Below are 20,542 nucleotides of genomic sequence, written 5' to 3'. Positions count from 1 at the left end.
AACAATCCTAAGAAAGAATTAAGACTCAATCAGTGTTCGTGTTGAGGAGACAGCAATGAGTAAAGCTCCCTTGGAAGAGTTTCTCAGGGAAGCAGTAGTTTGCAGCACTGATGGGGACAGGAGACCCCAGAGGTGTGCAAGGGCCAGTTAGGACTGCCAGAGTCCGATGTGATGCCTGCCTGAGGTAGCCCTGGGTGAGAAAATTGAAAGGCAGGACCACTGTGGAAACCCATGGGGTAGCTTGCCCCTGAAGCCTGCATCCCAGCTAATGTTCTCTCATGGATAATTGTAGCTTGACTTTAATAGTTCTCTTGTTCCCTGGAGCCACAGAAATTAGCCAATGCCAGTAGTAACTGCTCCAGGGAATGGTAAATATCTTTGTCGACTACTCACCAATGCTTACAGAGAGTCTACTGCTCTCACGCTATTCAGTGCAATAGAGTTTACCAAGCACTGTGTGCAAGGTGGGACTCCAGGCACAGGAGATACAAAATGAATGGGTTCACGTTCCTGCCCTCTGAAGATGATAGATACTTCAGACAGATGACACATAAATAAGGAACTAGAGGGCATGGTGCGGGGTCTAGGCAGGGCTTCTTGGTGTCTGGGTGCTTCCTAGGCACATGATTCCATCTGTCATGGTCATTATCAGGGTAGGGGGCATATCTGGGCTGTGTGGGGATAAAGTTTGAGGTACTTGTGAGGTCTGTAGTTATATCGGGCCCGGCATCGGGAGAGGCCAGAGACTAACTCGCAGATGTGGGTGTCATTCCCAAACAGAAGGGTATCTACAGGAGCATGATCTTATCGGGAGAGAAATGATAGGACGAGGTGGCTCAGTGTCCAGCTGAGGAACTGCCAACATGCGGAGACAGTGGGAAAGAGAACTCACTGGAGGAACACTAGAGAAGGTGGGGAGAAGCTGCAACAGTTAGGAGAACCCCACAAAAGCAGTTTCAAGGACAAAAGCATGTGAAATGCTTCTGAGAAAGACCAGTCTGATGAGGACTGAGGCACTCACTCACCAGGGCTTCTTGTGTGGGAGTTTTTTCTTTCTATTTCCATCCTTATTCTAATTTCCCTTGATTTTAATTGTCATTCACTTTTTTATTTTTTTAAAGAAGGGTGTCATTTAAACATTTTCCTATGACTATGACTTGAATTCCTTGGAGGATTTATTTTCATAAGCCAAATAGACATGCAAAATGTTCAACCAAGGCAGCCATGTGAAAAGCAAATTGAGGACAAGCAAACATACCAGTACTAAGGACTTTCCTTCTGGAACTTTCACAGTCATGGCCACCTCAGGCTCTGAGACATCAAACTCAATCTGATCTTCAGAGATCACTTGGTCACGGCAACCAAGCATGTGGGGACAAAAAGAGGCCCGGAAGGCACCTGGGGACAGACAGCGTCGTTCCTGTCAGTCTCCTGCAAGTACTCACCAGCCGGCAGCCACGGTCGGGCACAGCAGCTCACCTGGCCACCGCCTCCCGCTGTCCACAAGCACATGTGCGGGAAACTGTGGGTGCTCTGGCTGATAAAAGTGGATGACAAAGACATATGAGCCCAGGCGTGGTACCAGTCCTCTCAGAGTCACCTGGTTCTAGGAATGGAAAAAAGGGGTGAAAAGAACCCTCAAGTTGAAGAACTATGAGTAATTAGAATCCAGCATATTGAGAGCTTAAGAAACAAAGGTCTCAACCCAAGTCAAGTAAAAATCTCTGTTCACAGGAGACTTTCACTTGAATGCTGACACCAGCTTTATTTGTAATTGCCAGCCCTGGAAACAAAACAAACACCCCTTTGCTGTGGAATGGGTAAAAAAAAAAAAAAATGTGGAATAGCCACAAACGTTCTGAAGGGAGTATGATTTAATGGGTATAATCAATTTGGAAAACTGGCAATATTTACAAAAGTTGAGCAGAACATTTGCATTCCTGGCTCCAAATAGAAATGCTCACTGAAATACTACAAACTGCTTGCTCACAGCATGCAAGCACAGCTTATAAGGACGGCACAATAAAGAGGCTCCCTTTTTTATGCTTGGCCACTGACAATTTTCAAGTCCCATAAATTACCTTTTCCTTTGCCCACACCTGGGCAAACCAATAAGAAAGCCCAGGAGCTGGCCCTCCCTGATGGCACAGAGGGTTAAAGCACAGCACTGCAAGCTGGCCACAGCCACTTAGGTGCAAGTTCGATCCCCAGCCCCAGAAGTGATCTCCTGTCTCGCCCGCTGCTCCCCATCAGCAGTGTGCTTCCTCCATCTGCCTATTCTATCCCCACTCTGTCTCTGGTGAATCCTCTCACCGCTCCTGCAACTCTGGCCTGTACCCCCAGTTCCACATGCACAAATAAATCTTTAACAAAAGAGAAAAAGCAAACCCAGGTGCTCATCACTTGGCACAATCAGGAAGTTCGAACCACACAAATTCTAACCCAAAGGGACAGAAGCCATTAGCCTGCATCCTCTCCACTCTCCACACCCACAGCATGAAAACTTAAGGCAACTTTGGCTCAGGCTTGAATGTGAGCCCTGCTCTCCCCCAGAAAGCCTCTGTCAGAAATAGGTCCTTTCAAATCCTCACAAAAACTACAGGAATGCAACAATAAATTATCATCCTCTTCTTCCTGTAATGGGAGAGACTAAGTAACTAGCTTATCCACTAACTAGTTCATCCACTAATTTGATAGCAAAACCACAACTAGAACTCCAGCACATGATTTATCAATTCATGTTTCCTAGTATTCTAGGCTGCCTTTTCCATAGAGAGTCTTGTTAAATTTTCTTTCTCAAGGGCTGTTAATTTTTTAATTCAACTTAGTAAGAATTGATAGAAGCCATCACGCTAAGGTTATTACAACATACATCACAACACATGTTAAAGTCTTTGATTTTATAGTGGACAGTGGAAAAAATACATTACTATATTTCATCTTTATGTTTTGGAGCATACACGGATAAAGATTTATTGAGTATATCCTATGCTCTCACATAGTAGATACAAAAAAGAAGCCATGTTAGCAACAATAGCTAATGTACAAATGCTTCTAATCTTCAGTAGCCCGGGAAAATGTAAGGTGTCACAGGATGGGTCTTGAGAAGGTGCCAAACAACTGGTATGAATAGAGATGGAAGAGGAAAAAGAACAGCAGGATGGGGAGTGTGGGATCCCCAGTGCCCCCTTCCATTGTTCTCAGGAACAATGGTGCCCAGAGTTTCTGCCTGTCAAGCTAAAGGGTAGAGTCAGACAGGGCGTCTCTCACAAGGGCAAAAGTCTTGGTATGAGGAACATGTTGGAAAACCAGTATCTGCTGAAAACAGCAGGCATACTTATGGTCACATTAGCAAAACCAGCTAGCCCACCTTAACAGAAAGTTAAGTGAGAACAGGAACTAGAGAAAGGATGCTGTGTTCAGTGGGAACAATGGAGCTCCCAGACAACTGCCCCATTCACTCCCCCTAGCTTCTGCCAGACAATTATGCACCCCCAGTGCACGTCCCCACCCCTGTACTTTCCTCCATTGCACTTGCCCACCTTCCCTGAAGCTGACCCTCAATAAATGTGAGACTGCCCTGAAAAAGGGGCTCAACTTCCTGGGGTGTCAGCACCTCTAGGTCTCTCTTCTGCCTCTACTTGGATTTGAGTTTTCTTTCCTCCATCTTGCACTGAGTACCGCCCCTTGGGGTGGTGGGGGAGGGGTGGGTGTCACAGACAGGATTGACCAGATGATGCCTCTGCCTAGGGTTCTTCCCAGTAGAGAAGAGAGGTGCTCAAATTTCAGGTGCATCTGAATCTCCTGGAGTTAAAGACTCCTGAGGTTCTGACTCACTCTGAATTTGCATTTTTCAAAATTGTTAGAGAGAGAGAGATTACATCATTCTTCATTTTGCACATTTTCCATCTGGTTGTGCTCCCCATGGACTTCCCACCACCACTTCACCCATGTGCCATCGCCGTAGTCCCGTGTGCTCTTCCCACCCCAGTTTTGATCCTGTTCCCCATAGACTGTTTCTGGTTTATAGCTGTTTGTTGATTTTTGTTATTACAATCACTTTATTGTTATTATTATTGCTATTAGTTATTTTTATTTTTTTTTGCATTTCTAACAAGCTCCCACTTAATGTAGACGCTGTTGTAATGACGGGGGGGGGGCAGTATCACACTCTGAGAACCAATAGTTGAGAAACTACACACTCAAGGGGGGATAGTCCTACCTGTGGCGCCTTCAAGGTGACTCCAGTGACGATGTCAGCAGAAGGAAACTGAGGTGGGAGTGGGGAAGATCCACCACTCGAGGCATGAAAAATTAATGCTGTTGGAGGAGTTTCCGGGGCCAGGGGCATACAAGTCACACTGCAAAACAGAATATCTGAAAATAACCACAATGGCAGAGCCGTCCACTGGTGAAGATGCAGACTCTGATATAAGACCATGTGAGCCTCAAAAGGATCCTGATAAAGGAAATCGTGGTTCTACAAAGTCAGTGCAACTGGCCAAGTAAGTTCCAGCCTCCTGTTCAATACAATGAGCTAAGACAGGAAGAAAAATCTTCATTCTGATGAAAAGCGAAGTTAGATAGAAATGCATTAAAAATTCTCTTTCGGGCCCTCCCTAGTGGTGCAGTGGATTAAAGCACAGCACTAAGAAGCTTAAGCCACTTCCGCATGAGTTCGATCCCCACCTGCCCCAGAGGTGACCACATGGCGCGGGCAGACCTCTCCTGACCCGCCTGCTGCTCCCCTCAGCAGTGTACTTCATCGATCTGCCTGTTCTGTACCCCACTCTGTCTCTGGTGAATCCTCTCACCCTCCGCATCTCTGACCTGTACCCCAGTTCTGTACGAATAAATAAATAAATCTTTAAAAAAAATTCTCTTTCTAGAACGAATATTTATTGTTGAATAATAACAATGCAGTGAAGCATTTTTATTCACTACTCAACATAAGCATTGACATCAAACTACATAAAAACAAAGAGAGGAAGTATGTAGCTTTTTTTAAGGCAAAACCAGATTTCATTGTTTTGGTGGTTTTTACCAACCTAACTATGTGCATAAGATTTCATGACTGTGTATCAGTCATTTTTGAATTAACATCAAAACAACCCCACCTCAATAGTTTGGCTAGATAATCCTCATAATGTAGTACTCTGTTTTTTTTTTTAATGAAGTGCCTCAGACACAGAGATTAAAGGGCTGGAACAAAATGAGTCTTTACAAGGGCTCAAAGTAGAAGTCAGAGTAAATGCTCTCAAGGGTGAGGCTTAATCATTTCCCCCATATATACAGTGTCAGCTTCCCATTATGGAGTTCTGGAAAGGTTGCTGGGGTAGATGATTTAGATGGGCTTTCATTTTTAAGTCTATCACCAGGCTTTTAGCACATTGATCTAGGTTCACTTAGAAAGTAAAGTTAATGTTGCAGCCTTATATAAAGGCAAAGTAGTTCTCTCAAAGCAGAAAGAAGAGGAAAACAGAAGCAAACACATTACCTTTGATTAACTATTCGCCCATAACTGGCAATGCATTTGACTTGAGGTTTCAAATATTCAGCTGAGAATTCTTCAATGGGTATGATACAAATCTGATGCTGTTGATTAAATACAATATAAAGAGATTCATCACAGTCATGTGTGAAACCCTGGGAGGGTCACACACACCACAAAAGCTGTTGAGTAAAGAATTCATCCAGAGCGAATATAGTTGCTAAAGTAACCAAAACTACAGGTAGTACTCACTATGGTATGTTTGTGACAACAAATCCTTTGCCTTGTTTTATAGGATTACTGAATAAACTGCTTAGAAAAAATACATAAATGAACAAAATCATGCGAAGCCTCAAAAGATCTCTTAGTGGCTTTTGTTGCCTGTTTTCCCCCTTCTCCTGCCCAGGGTCAAAACTGATTCTCAGATACTGCAGCAAAGAGATGAGGGGATGTGGTGGGTAGCCAGGGAGACTGCTGCTCAGAGAAAGGGCAGCTCCTGCTAGAAATAATCCTTCATAAAAGATGACTTGTATCCCAGTCACATTTGGACTCTTGAAGGAACGGTCTCCAGAGCCAGCATTTGAGTCACAAAAGAATCTTGATCATTGGCCCTCCCTGGTGGCGCAGCGGGTTAAAGCACAGCACTGAGAATCTAAAGCCGCTTCCACATGAGTTCGATTCCCGCCTGCCCCGGAGGTGCCCACATGGCGCGGCAGACCTCTCCTGGCCCGCCCGCTGCTCCCCTCAGCAGTGTACTTCGTCGATCTGCCTGTTCTGCTCCCCACTCTGTCTCTGGTGAAGCCTCTCACCGCCCCTGAGCCTCTGGCCTGTACCCCAGTTCTGTATGCACAAATAAATAAATCTATAAAAAAATTAAAAAAAAAAGAATCTTGATCATTAATGTATCAATAGATTTAATTTCAAATCAAAATTGTATTATTGCCAGCTTGATCACAAAGCTCTTCAGTAATAACAACAAAAACTTTTTAGTGAACAACTACTATGTGCCAGACACGGAGAATGGAGGATCCTGCAACCCTTGCTCTCATGAAGCTTAGATTCCATCAGCCTTGACCCTGAAGACATTACAGTACTTCAAAAAGGGTAAACTTATGCTTAAAAGATGAAGATATAGCTCCATTATAATTTCCAAAGATGAAGATTATAATTTACTTGGATGATGATGTTTAAGAAGAGAGTTGTAATTTTAAAAAGAAAGTCTTATATTATCATATATTTCATATAATCATTTTTAAAAGCTCATTCCTAAGTACTTATTAAGGGAAAGCTCAAAGCTTTTAATACTTTAGGCACAAATATTTAAGATGGGTTGGCCTGCCATTTCCCAGGGTATAATACTTTGTATTAGTAGTAACAAGAAGTTGCTGCAGATTTAGATAATCTTATATTCCCTGAAATATTTATTGTAAACCTGTCCACTGCTTCCTAGTCCACATCCACTGCCTCTATTTAATCTTAATTCTCTCTGTTCAAGTTGTGCTATTAACAGGGTGGGCATTAATCCAACAAACGTGACATCTTGACACTTAGCATACAGGTCTCTTCTGCTTTTTGAAAGTTTGCTTCTCATCATTTCTCTTTTACAAAAGACCTTATTAGTACTTGTTGTTGCTAACTGAAAGAAATCCCAAAGGAGTTTCACTTTTATGACAAAAGGTAAAAAGTGAACATTGCACTCGATGTTTGTTTTGTAGCAGCTGTTCTAGAAGCAATGAGAACAGACAAGCTTCTTTATACTATCATTCTTGTTTTTACTCTCCTGGTGTTATTTTTGATGTTATGTTTTATCTGTTTATTTGGGGGTTAGGCTTTGGGTCCGGGAATGCTAAAAAATATTTCCCATAAATTAGTGGTAATTGCTTCTTCACTTTACAACATTTTAGCTTACAAAATAAGAAATACTACTTTTGTATAAAGGGAAAATATGTACACCTGACTAACTAGCTAATTTAAAAAATTTTAAATTTCTAAAGGAATTTTCTAAAAACAGTCAAATAGTAAAAATGGGAAAGAACATAAACAGTAACGAGTCACATTTCACTACCCCGGCAATAATAAAGTAGGGAGCAATAATAAACTAGGAAGCAATAATAAACTAGGAAGCAATAATAAACTACAAAGTATAATGACAAAAGAGATATCCTTCAGAATAGTAACAATGAATGAAGTAGGATTTTGTGAGCTGTATCCAAATTTGATGATAAAACTTTATTGGAGACTCTAGAAATGGTTTCAACAAAGGCATAAAGCCAGATTGTTAGATGATAAGAATAAACACAAAACTAGTGACTTGTCAGAGGTTAATGTTATAGATGAGATACAAACCAAAAGTTATTTTAATAAACTTACTCAGAAATCAACAAAATGCTTCTAAAAATCAATGGGCAAAACAGACATACCAGAAAGAATCGGGCTGAATTTGCTTTGAGCTGAATGTCTGCATCTCCCAGCAGCTCCAACACAGCCATGATGCCCTGGCCATCTGTCATGGCGCTCCGGCACAGGACGCTGCAAGAGGGAACAGAGCTTGCTCAGCGCCCTGCCCCTGTGCCTGCTTTCCTCAGTTTGTGCCTTACATTGCCTGGCGGAATGCGTTCTGCTTCTCCTGCTTATAACCTGGCAAACAAGAGTGAATTTCCCTGTGTGATGAGTTAAGAGGGAGGCAGCCCACAGCCTTGAAGGGAATAGGCCCCTGTGCAATGTGGCCTGAGAGACACCTCTCGGGGATAAAGGCCTTGCTCACCTTCTCCATCCCTCTTTAGGGAATACTTGGTTTCCTCGTCTAGAGAAAGAGTACCATGGTCAGTGATATCTGACCCATAAGTCACAGACTTCTCAGAAATTTACAGATCATCTTACACCATCATCTACTGAAGTTGCCCACTGGCCTCATGATGACCTTTCTGTGCCTCATCAGGAAGTGTGGCTGCCTGACTCCAGCTGTGAGAAACCCAGAGTTGGCCCTTGGAAGCTCAGTCTGGTTCCTCATCCTTCTTCCTCACTGCTACCAGGGTGCCGTCAGGTGAAATACAGGGCTTGGAGATGCTTAAATGATCACCAGTTAAACAAAAGAATACAGCCTAACGATAAAACCCTTAGGAGGAAGTATGTTTTGTGGAATGCTTCTGAATGCGTGCCCTGTGGCAACTTTTCTGATATATAAATGTGATTTGGAATTAGAGACATTAAAACAAAATAATGATCTCTGAAAAATATTTGAAATAACATATGCAATGACTGTTGATAAAGATTAAAATGAGATAGTACGGAAATTCCAAGCACAGTTTGTGGCACGTATTTAAAACACAATCAATAGTTATTTCCTTTGTGTGTGTTGTGGAGGGGGGGGGATGAGAGTATTTGTCAATTAAAGCGAATTCCTTTTGAAGTCAATCATAAACCTGGAAGTTAAATATAGTTATTCATTTAGATGTAGTATATGCTTATACTCTGTTAAATTCTTACTAAGTATAAATTCTGAAAACTGGATTGATTTAATCAGTAATGATTAATCATTAAATCATTAAATAATCACTTCTTAGGGAAGGCAGATCAGATTTATTGTATTGAAATGTTGAAAAGTACTATACCTACTTTTTTATTGAGTTTTTTAAAAAAAAAAAAAACACCATAGTTAAAACTCACTTGAGAAATGCTGGAAAAGTTTCAAACCTCAGCAGGAAAAGCTGCAAGGTTTGAAGGACCTAATATCTGAAATAGGCTTTTGTGGGTCAAATATTTTCTAATTACACCTTATTTTTGAACTCCAGTACTTGTTTAGTCTGTTCATTTTCACTGTTCATTTCACCACAGGCAAAGCACAGAAAAAGGAAATCCTTTGAGACTTTCCTGAAAGCAGTTAACTAAGATAAAATCCTAGTCGAATACAGTTCTAACCATAGAGACTGGAACTCTGGTGTTGTGTTGTCAAGAGCCCAAATAATGCACAAAATATATGTACTTCTCCCCCCAAAATGCAATCAGACCAAGATCATGAAACAACTGCTTATGGAATCCTGGAAGGGTGTTGTTTTTCTCTTTAGTTTTGAAACCACTCCATTTGACAAAGATATTCTCCGTCTTTTCTGAAAGGACTCAGGGAGTAACCAGGGTCATTATGAAAAGCTCCATGGATCCCCTCAGCCATCTCCCTTTGTATCCAGAGGAGCAGGGCACAGCCATGTGACCTGGAAAGTGGAAGGCATCAGAGATCCTGTGGCCTTGTGGTGCCCCTCACCCCCCCCCCATCTAGGACTGTACATTCCAGTGGCTGCTGACCTCCCCAGTGGTTGATTATTGTTAACAGGTAATCACATAATCTTCTGGGGACTATTTTTGGGCCATGGGATACTCCCATTAGAGATCCAAATACAATTATATTCTTGTTTTTTGTCATTATCCCAAAGCTAAGAACTGATCAGATTTTTAAAACAAGCTTATGGCTTCTTTTCAGGGGTAGTGCAGAGTATGAGGTTAATTCAATCATCGTATCTTCAAGTTTCAGAAAAGTGTTCTTTGTAGGCAACTAAAAGTGACCCTTTTCATATGATGTTTTATTTGCAAAATGGAACTATTTCAGGACATCTAGGGGTTGACCAAAAGCAACACGGAAGTAAAGGTAATAAAATGTTTAAGGCCTTGACCAAAACTGGGTGGGCTCATTGTAATTCTCCCTTGCTGCCTCAAGGGACTCTGGCTTCCACTACCATTTATTATAGTTAATTTTATGTGGCAACACCCTTTGCCCTGAATCTTTGAGTAAAGCATATTTCAAATAGTTGCCTATGTCTTGAAATACTATGCAAAGAAAACAAAATTTAATGAATCCTTGTCAGAGCTCACGGAAGAGACAAATTTCCAGCTGAATGTTAAAATCCTTTGTCAAATTATTATTCACCTGATGATTATCAAACATTAGTCATCCTCAGTTCTGAAGGGTGTGTTGTGAAGACATGGGCACTGATGAGCGATTTGAGGATGAGGTTTTTCTCCATCTACCACACCGTGTTTGGGGTGAGAGCACTAGGTTCACTGCTCCTCACAGAGGTGATAGAGAATAAAATTCAAAGCTTGGGCTGCTTTGTGACAGCTTTTTAAGCAAATGCAACATTTTCACAAAGAAGCCTCCCCATAGATACACTGGGGTGAATTGTGCATATAGTCACCTACTTGTTTTCAAAGTCAACTTCAAAAAGGAAACAACTTTCCAGTTCAGATGATAACAGAGGTTCAAAAAACAGACCTCCTGAAAGTTTAGTTACAGTAGTACCCAGAGGTGGGGCTGGTTACCTGAATTTGCAGCTGTAGATGTTCACCTGTCCTGTCAGTGCTGACCCGGCACTCTCCACACTGACCTCAACCACAGACAGCTGGTCTACTTCTGTGGCATATTCAACCATAACCACGTAGTGGCCCACCTGAGGGACCTGCAGTCTCAGGTATAGCTCCACCTGTCAGAACCCAAGCAGACATACCATCATTCCAGCATGCAGTATACTAGATGCATTCACATAGGCAGCAGGGGGAACAGTGCTGAGCAGACACTTGTAAATTGCTTTATATGTTGTTATGCTATAGGTCAGAGTGACTGATAAAAATATAGGATGGTCCATTATGCTTGAAATTCAAATAAAACATGATAATTGATTATTTATCTGGAATTCAACTTTAATGAGTCATCCTGCATTTTCATATCTTAAATCTGACAACCCTTCTTTTAAGGACTTCTCCTTCTATCATATATTTTATTTGCCTCATTTCTTGAAGCAAAAGATGACTCTAAAATATACTACTTTTGAAAGAAATTTAGACTCATAGTAAGCATGAGGGATAGTTTTGCACCATCAACAGAGCTGAGCAGTTGCAACAGAATCCACATGGCCCCCAAAGCCAACAATAGTTACTACCTGGCCCACACAGAAAAGATGTATCACCTGCCATCACCTACTGCTTAGGAGCTTGGAGTCTGGAATCACACTGCCTTCACATGTGTGAGTTTACTTAACATCTGTGCACATCCCCAAAATGAGGTTAGCAAAAGTACAAACTTCTTAAGATTATTATAAGGATTAAATGAGTTAATATACGAAGAGCTTTAGAAATTATTTGTCACAACAGTATGTCATGTGTCTATCGGAACCTACAGATGTACTTCATTTTTCTAATGACTGCCTGCCATTCCTACTATGAATATAAATTAACTTATTTAATTAATCCCTTAGTGATGGAAATTTCAGCTGTGTCTAATTTTCCCTACAACTTATAGTGCTATATAAATATATGTGTGTGTGTATATGTATATTAATATAGGTATAACCTTATGCTAGTGTGTGTATGCATATGTGTGTATATGTTTATATATCTCCTTATACTAGTATTTCTATAAGTTCCCTAGAAGCCAATATTAAAACTACATTTCTCAGCGTTTTAACCTATTTCATCCCATAAGTTCAGATTCATCCAAGCTTTATTACAATTACAATCTTCCTGTCCTAGCCATCAGTAAATTCACATTTACTATGCCTTCTGCACTGCTCTGAACCATTCAACTGCTATTTTCCACAGTGATTCTTCTACCACTTAAATAACAGAAAGATTTCCCTCAGGGAAGAAAATGTGGATTATCCACACCACTTTTCTGCTCTAATGAGATATGGCAGTGCCATTGGTCCACATGGGAGAGAGGTTATTGCCAGTATTTCTCCCTCGGGCATCTCCAAACAAAGGCTTAGCTGTTTTCACCCCACTACAAAAAACACACAAATCAATGGTATATTGAGTTTTCTCCCAGAAGTTATTTTGGCTGCCAGTTCTATCATGGTATTTTATTATAATTTTCTATTACTCTTTCAATTCTTAAGTCCTATGAATTGATTTTTGGAAGACTTGTTGGGAGGTTTTAAATGTATGTGATGATAAAAGTGGGTTCAGAAACTCAGATCAAAGACATAAAAGATTGCAAACAAACTTTATTATTTGCTGTTTGTTATCAGTTATTTATCTTTGCAAATGGGCTTCTCATGGAACCACTGTCAGCCTGAAAGGATTTTTCTGGTTTTTTGTATGTTTGTTTGGCATAAAACTGCCCTCACCTAGTTGTCAGCTTTTCAAAATAAAAACATAAAAAATGGGTTTACCAAATCTGCTACTTAGACAAAACAAATACAAAAATGAAGTTCCAAAATTATTTGGTCAATAAATATTAAATGCCTACTCTATGCTGACCCATCTGTGAGATGATGGGTATACAATGCGAAACAAGACAGACTTCAGACAGCATTTAATTAAGTAATTGTTAGACAAACACAATGCTAAATTACATGTGACAAATGGTCTGTAGAGACAATATGGGAACACGAAAGGGGGTTACGCTAGCCAAAGAGAGGAGGAAGGAGGGAAAGCTTCCCTGAAGAAGCAACAACTGAGCTTAGCACTAGAGGACAAGGAATACAGCCAGGCCATGAAAGGAGGGATCAGCATTCTGGCAGGAAACTACAACATAAAATGCCACAGTGTGGCATATAATGGTAGTCTAAGAGATTGATGGCAGGACATGGTGGTGAGGAATAGAGAACAAGAGGTGGTCTGATAAGAGCAGTAGATAAGAATGGCAGTATGAGTAGGATAAGTCAATACATGGTTTGGTTTCTATCCTAAAATCAGTAAGGTATTAGCAAAATGTTCAAATTGTGTTTGAGGATGGGCTGAGATGGTCAGTGATGATTAAATATCTCCATTAAAATGAGGATGCTGACTACTATGGAAAATGGACAAGGAAATGTAATGGGCAGGAACAGGTGTGAGGAAACTATCTTGGAGCCTCTTGCAGAGACCTTTATGAAAGATGCTGATGTATAGGACAAAAAAGAGATTAAGAGAAATGAAGAAAATTTGGGAAGTAGACTTGTGATGGGGTAGATCCTATGAAAACCTGGCAAAGAAAAACGTGTTGATAAATTTCCACCTGGGTTTTGGCTTTAGAAGAAGCCCTGTAATTTGCGGACCAAAAATCAAAACTCTGCACTGTGAAATGGAACTGAGTTAAGAGCATGGCTCAGTGCCGCAACAGATACTGCTGTCTCAGTATCGTAACAGTAGAGGTTGCAGCACACTGTAATGCGTAGCTCTGAGCTAAGGGTCCAGAGGACAAGTAAGACATTACAAAACTAATAGGTATAGAAAAAATGGGAAAGGATTAAAAAAAAAAACTCACTCAAAATAAGTCAAAAATTCTGCAAACAAAATAAGCCCCCAAAACACAAAAAGAAATCTAATGTTAAGAAACAGGCAAAAATATTACTTAGATGAGCTCACTTCAGTTGAGATTAATTTTATGAAACAGTCTGAAAAGGATTTCAAAATAAGTATATTGGGGCTTCATCTGAAATCCTCAAACTCTGAAAGGAAGTCTTTTCTACAATTTGTTTGGTGGCAAACCTAACATTACTTTGGTGGCAAAATCTGACCTGAGCTGATACAAGTCCTTGTGTAATAGTCTTTATGTATCTCCCTTCAAGGACATATTCATTCTTTCTTATTGGAAAAATAATAACCTGTTTGGATTACAGGATGTTGCCCAGGACCCCACTGAGGCTGGTATGTGTATATGTATATGTGCACCCATGTACCATTTTATATATTTTTTAAAAGATTTATTTGTGCATATAGAACTGGGGTACAGGCCAGAGGTGCAGGGGTGGCGAGAGGATTCACCAGAGATAGAGTGGGCAGCAGAACAGGCAGAGGACAAAGTACTGCCCAGGGGAGCAGCAGGTGGGTCAGGAGAGGCCTGCTGCACCGTGTGGGTCACCTCCAGGGCGGGAATTGAACTCCTGCTGAAATGACTTTAGTTTCTCAGTGCTGTGCTTTAACCCTCTGCATCACTAAGGAGAGCCCCCATTTTATCTTTTTAAACACTTGAAAATTCTGAATTTATTTTGAATCATAAACACAGAAAGATAAAGAGGAGAGGAAGAAAGTAGGCCACAGAAATCAACAAAATATTGGAAATTGGACAGTAAATATATGTTAATAACTAAAGAGACCAAAGGAAGCCAAAACCTAATGTCTATGTATGTGAGTGCGGTTAAGAGAAAAAAATCTTCTAAATCATAAAAAAAGAAAAAGAGATTGAACAAGATAAAGACTGGAATAAAGGTAAAGGAATAAATTATTAAAGAAAAAAATTATTAAAGAAAAAGAAAATTCCCCAGAACGATGAATGGAAGTTTCCAGGCTCACTGTCTGCTAAGAGACCAGCATACTGGCTGACATGTGATCTATATCAAGGTATATCCTTGTGAAATTCAGAACACAAGAAATGAAGAGATGATCTCAAAAGCTTTAAGAAAGGAGAAGGTCACATTCCAAAGAATGGGACTCAGAATGTAAGTTCTCAACAAAACACTTGAAGGCATCAATTAATGAGAAAATGTCATCAAATTCTGGAGAGAAATTATTTCCAATCTAGAATTCTATATCTCATCAAAGTAATAAATCAAAATTAAGAGTAGAATAGAGATATTTTCACAAATGTAAGATTTCAAAAAAAAGAAAAGAAGAAATCCCTCATATGTGTAGCCTTTCTCAGGAAATCACTGGAGGCCATAATCTACCAAACGAAAAAAACAAATTAAAAAGGGATGGTGTGGGGTGAGTGGACTATGATGGAGGCTTATGGGTGCTTTGGTAGTGAGTTTGGTACAGTAACATTTTTTTTTTGAAGAGATGTAATAAGTAAATAAAATTTTATTTTTTAAGGATTATCTATTTGTGCATACAAGAACTGGAGTATAAGCTAGAGATGTGGAGGGTGAGATGACTCACCTGAGACACAGTGGGGAGCAGAACAGGGTGGATCTGCTGAAATACCTCGGTAAGGGGAGTAGAGGTCTGCTGTGCCACATGTGGATCAGCTCCCTGGGCAGGACCGAACTCAGGTCACAGTGGTGATAGTGTGACAGCACTGAGACTTAACCCCTATGCTACCAGGGAGGCCCAATAAATAACTTTTTGAAAGAAATTTCCAATTGTCGGAGAAAGAAGATCTAATACCAAGGAGAAGAAAACAGAATATCAAGGATCCTGTTGCAGTGATACAAATTTTCAAAAATGTCTATTTTTAGGTCCAGAGACTACATCGTTAAGTGAAAAAGAGAAAGAAAGCAGTCCAGGGAAGACTATCTCCAAGAGGTGTCTTGGTGGTCGTAATTTTAAGGGGACTACATATGAGTCTAAGAGGATAATAAACAATGATGTAAAAAATACATAAATAAAAAATAAATAAGCAAAACATAAATCAGGACAAACAAACAAAAAAGAACAGGGAGCCTAATCTTCATAGCTCCTGTGTGAGACAGAGTCACAAGGAAGCAAAGGAGGCCACTCCATAGAAAGTGAGGCAAAGACGAAAATCAGAGAGAGAATGAGGGCCTCTGTGAGAGCCAGGTAGCTTTGTCTTTTACAAATTCCTAGGTGATCTCAATATACTTAGTTCCCTTCTTAGGAATTCTGCCAGGCTCATTTATGTGCTAGAAAAGAAGTTCCCTTCAATGAGCCAGATTTATGAGTCACTCTTCCTTACAGCCCAGAGGCTTGACTAGAATGTACACTAGAAATATATGGTATTAAGTGAGCAACCACTTTGTGCTGGGCATGCTGACAAGAGCTCCACCTGGATGATCTTAGATAACAATACTCGAGGGAGCTGCTATTCTTATCCTCATTTTGTATACTGGTAAATTCAGACCCAGGTAGACTTCACAGCTAATTCCTAGTGACCCAAAACAGGATCCAGGCCATTTGACTCCAGAGCCATCCTTAAGCACCACACTACCTATCATCAAATGGGAGGGAAGGATGACATCACATTGTTCCAGGTGACTCATGATAGCCCAAAAATAAACATTAAAATGAACTGATTGGGTTCAACATATGACTAAATATTTATTTTAAAATGGAAAGGCTGCCTCTAGAAGAACTGAGTCTCCCATCGATTTAAGTAATCAGCAAAGGCTAAGTGATTATCAAACAAGGATAACAGAATTGGATTCTTTCAGAGGAAAAGAATTCAGATAACTTCTAAGACCTCTTCTAACTCCATTAAGCTCTGAATTACACCAATACTGCCCAGTAGGAACTTTCTCAATGCCAAAACTATGTTATAGCCCATGTTGTCCAACGGAGTGGCCTCTGGACATGTTTATTGAGTGGCCACTGGGCATATTTATTGAAATACTGCTAGTGTAACCAAGAAACTGAATTTTTAGCTTAAGTCCAATTAATTTACATAGCACATGGAACTGGTGGCTACAGCATTAAACAGACAAGTCTTTAAACCTGCAGATTAAACGATAAAAAAAAAGACTTAAATAAAACCGGACAGACCAGGGCTTAGTTTTATTCATTGTGCCCAATACTTCGAGTGCTATGGCTCTGAGCTTACTCAAAGGCAAGAACACCACCTGATGAATCATCATCATCACTTCCTGGGAGACTGGCTCCCCAGATCTTCCCCAGGAACACACACATGTGTGTGAGGATGTGTCTGAGTGTGAGTGTGTGTACACAGCATGGGTAGGGAGGAACACTTTGGAGTATTAATACTAAAATGAAGTGGAATTGATATCACTTGGTTTCTCTTTATGCACATCTGTGTCATCTTGCTACGAGCATGTGGAGGGTTTTTGTAAAATAAAAACTAACACAACTAACAAAATGAAATGAAGACTGAACTGAAGAAATTCCCTTAAAATCCTTTGATTACTACTCTGAAAAATGTTAGGGATGTAATTTATGAAAAGATATACATCTAATGATCAGTGAAAATTAATACCATATATATTGCCGTTCCACAAATTTAATCCCTGAAATAGATATTTCCTCAAAGGTACAGAATAGCGAATGTTGTAAAAAGTGAAAAATGGGAATAATGAAATAATGTAGAAGAAGCTTTATTTCAGCCTTCATGTTGAGGGGTTTCATTGTGTGTTCCTATTGTTATTCTTTATATATAGTACTTCTACCAAATCTTAAATTAGTATAGTCTTAAGTGTTTTGCGGTTTAAAGAACTCCTGGTAGAATAGTAATCCTAAACCTGCACTATCCTGCCCTCCAAGTCAAGAGGAAGCGCCTTGGGGGAGTAGCAGTTCCAGATTCTGAGCTCCAGGAATTCAGCTGTTACAAATTGTTTAGCCCAAGGGATTGAACAGTCAGTGAGGGTTGTATTCTTTTAGGGTGAACTCTTTAGAGAGATCTTGTCCTGAATTAGCTAAAACCCAATGGCGCCATATAAGTCTAAGAAATCAAAAGGAGAGGATTCTATGGATGTCCATGGACTCTGAATCTATGTGGTATACTGTCCAGTCCCAACTTGAATAAGAGAACTCAGACCACCTTTAATTAACACCTCTGAGAAATTTCTCCAGGTACCCTGAATTTGAGAAGCCACTGTGGAGGTCATAGTAGCTTTGATGGTAAATAAAAGGCTGCCCCACCTCTCTCCCGCTGAGGTCCGCCATGACTGGGTGTGCGGGGGTGGGCTGCCTCACTGCCAAGGATCTTGGCTCCCCATCAAGCAGGAAGTGTCTGGCCTCACAAGCCAGGGCACAGGGGAATCGGGTCACTGGCAAATGCTGGTAAAGCAAGCAACTTCAACAACAACAAAATACAACAATTAAAACTGAGAACAAAAAGCAACATCCAAGTGTATCCCCACAATCTTTTATCCATTTTATACATTTGGTTACTCATTCCTCATGCCTTCAACAAATTCCACCTGAGTGTCTACTTCAGGATCAGGGGCCATATTTTCATCTGCATGAGGGATGGAAGAGGCAAAGGTCACAAAACCAGATTCTATCTTAAGCTATTCTGCTCACCGGATGCAGGAGCTTGAGAGTTTCACTCAGCCACATAGTGGCATTTCTACATGCTAGAGGGTGGAAGGTCTCACCGAAGCACCAGCAACAATTTGCACAGTGCTTGGTGATGTTTATGTGAAAGACAATCACTATCTCAGAGAAAAGTCACGTTAGTTATGATACTGAGTGTCCTGATACAGTTGGGACCCTGAAGCCTATGTTGAGTCCTTGCAGCAAAGTTCCCAATTTAGAGGACACCAGTGACGCTCCCACTGACCATACTAACCTCTCATGGGGAGGTCCTGCCACAGCACACGGCTCTGTGACTGGCAGCTGCAGCAAGGGTGCTTCATAGTAGTCCCTGGGGAGCAGCACTAGGTAATCCTGATAAAAAAAAAAAACCAACTATCATTTATTTTGATGGTGACCCCACTTTCATAATAAATTAACCAAACATACTGGTGAAGAGCACAATAATCCAGTGAAACTTGTGAGTTAAACTCCATATCAACTACTTTTCCTGAGCCCTGACTTACCAGGTCACACCAAGTCATCACAGGTGCTTTAGCATTGGATTCAAGCCCCTCAGTGTGAACGGTGTCATTTTCAAATCACAAGGGGAATTTTACTCTCTCTTCTAGGTTGTTCATCAATTCAAGTCTAAATAGAGGCAATACTGATAATAAACAGCCTATTGGTAAAAAATTGACTTTGGACTACTGATCGCCTTCCCCACTGTAGAACACTGAAAAGCAGATTGACAGTTGGCATGGCGTAAGAAACGATGTTTTGTGATCCTGGAACATCACAGACCATCACTGGCCTACTGCCTATCCTCGGGTATGAGAGGAAGAACATGTTCCACTGAATGTGCCAAATGAAGCCCACAAAACAAAACTCAGCTAAGCAGCCCCCAGGAAAGAGCCACTTCTGAGCTTCAGACACAGATGATTGACAGGGCACAGCAATCCTGGTGTCACAGTCACACTGCAGAAGGGAGGTGGGAGGGATGCTTGCCACAACAGTGGAGAGACGAATCCACAGGCCATAAGGCTTTTTCTCTCCTCAGAGCCCTCAATCTGTCTATAATGGCGATGAGGGGAAATGGATGAGGGGAGGAGGAGATGGAGCCCAAGAGGGCTCAAAAGTCTACCATGGTGGTCTTATTCTTGAGAGCGTTTTAATTTAAAAATGGTCATTGTTCTACTGTTCAGTTCCCTTAGGCTGGGACCACATTTCCTCATTACTTTATGGTCTCCTTCATCTGAGGACAGTGAAACCTGGTAATAAATGCTCATTTTTTTAAGTTTTTTTTAAATATAATATAATAGTTTATTTTTACATCATTTTGTGCCTTTTTCCATCTCAGTTGTAATCCCCGTGGGCTTACCATCATCTGTGTGCCATCACCATAGTCCTGTGCACTTCCCACTCCCCCCTTCCTGCTTTGATCCCATTTCCCACTCCACCCCCCTAAAATGTCTCTGGTGTATAGTTGTTCATTATTATTATTATTTTTCCCCCTCCCTTACACTCCTGCTATGAGTGAAACCATCCAGTATTTTTCTTTTTCTTTCTGGCTCATTTCACTAAGCATGATCCCTTCCAGCTCCATCCACGTTGCTGCAAAAAGCATGAGTTTATCTTTTTGATTTCTGAATAATATTCCATTGTGTATATGCACATCTTTTTAATCCAATCATCTCCTTTTTGGCTGAATGCTCACTATTTTTAGAGAAAATAGGATCATAATGTGAAAACATGTATCCGAATAACTACACAATCACATGGACTAATTGTGTGGTAACTTTGATAAGAACTTTTTCTTTCTGTTATTCTAACTTGGTAACCATTATTGGCCTTGATAGCATTTTCCTTGTTCTCATTCTTAACGTCTGTGAAGTATTCTTAAACTTTTATTGAGTAACAAAACTATCTACCAAAAAGATGCAACAAAAACAAGAACTGAATGAACAACCTAACCCTTCCTGTTATCTCTGTAAGACCTCTGATTTGGAAAGGACCCATGAGGATAAGCACTGTGCCTATTGTCAACAACTGAGGTGGGCTTGGTGTTAATGGACTTGCCGAAGTTTGCTGACATAGTCGAAAGGATTGTGCCAGAGGAAACTGAATTTCTACTGTGATTGCATAAAAACAAGTATTGCC

At 40.6% G+C, this 20,542-nt stretch overlaps 1 protein-coding gene across 1 annotated transcript in view; it reads right to left on the bottom strand.

Annotated features, from left to right (window-relative positions):
* Positions 1-20,542, bottom strand: part of LAMA3 (laminin, alpha 3) — a 207,773-nt gene that overhangs the window by 96,174 nt on the left and 91,057 nt on the right. The window contains exons 21-28 of the mRNA XM_012725781.1: positions 18,660-18,757; positions 18,008-18,161; positions 10,802-10,962; positions 7,912-8,020; positions 5,498-5,595; positions 4,223-4,361; positions 1,480-1,606; positions 1,259-1,398 (exon numbers count right to left, since the gene is read on the bottom strand). Of these exons, the coding sequence (XP_012581235.1) occupies positions 1,259-1,398; positions 1,480-1,606; positions 4,223-4,361; positions 5,498-5,595; positions 7,912-8,020; positions 10,802-10,962; positions 18,008-18,161; positions 18,660-18,757 (1,026 nt within the window). The remainder of the gene's footprint in view (positions 1-1,258; positions 1,399-1,479; positions 1,607-4,222; positions 4,362-5,497; positions 5,596-7,911; positions 8,021-10,801; positions 10,963-18,007; positions 18,162-18,659; positions 18,758-20,542) is intronic.

This window comes from Condylura cristata, unplaced genomic scaffold, assembly GCF_000260355.1.
Source record: "Condylura cristata isolate star-nosed mole 26May11 unplaced genomic scaffold, ConCri1.0 scaffold00016, whole genome shotgun sequence".
NCBI classification, from domain to species: Eukaryota; Metazoa; Chordata; class Mammalia; order Eulipotyphla; family Talpidae; genus Condylura; species Condylura cristata.
Note: the sequence above shows the minus strand (reverse complement) of the source record. Positions and strands in the feature narration are given on the sequence as shown.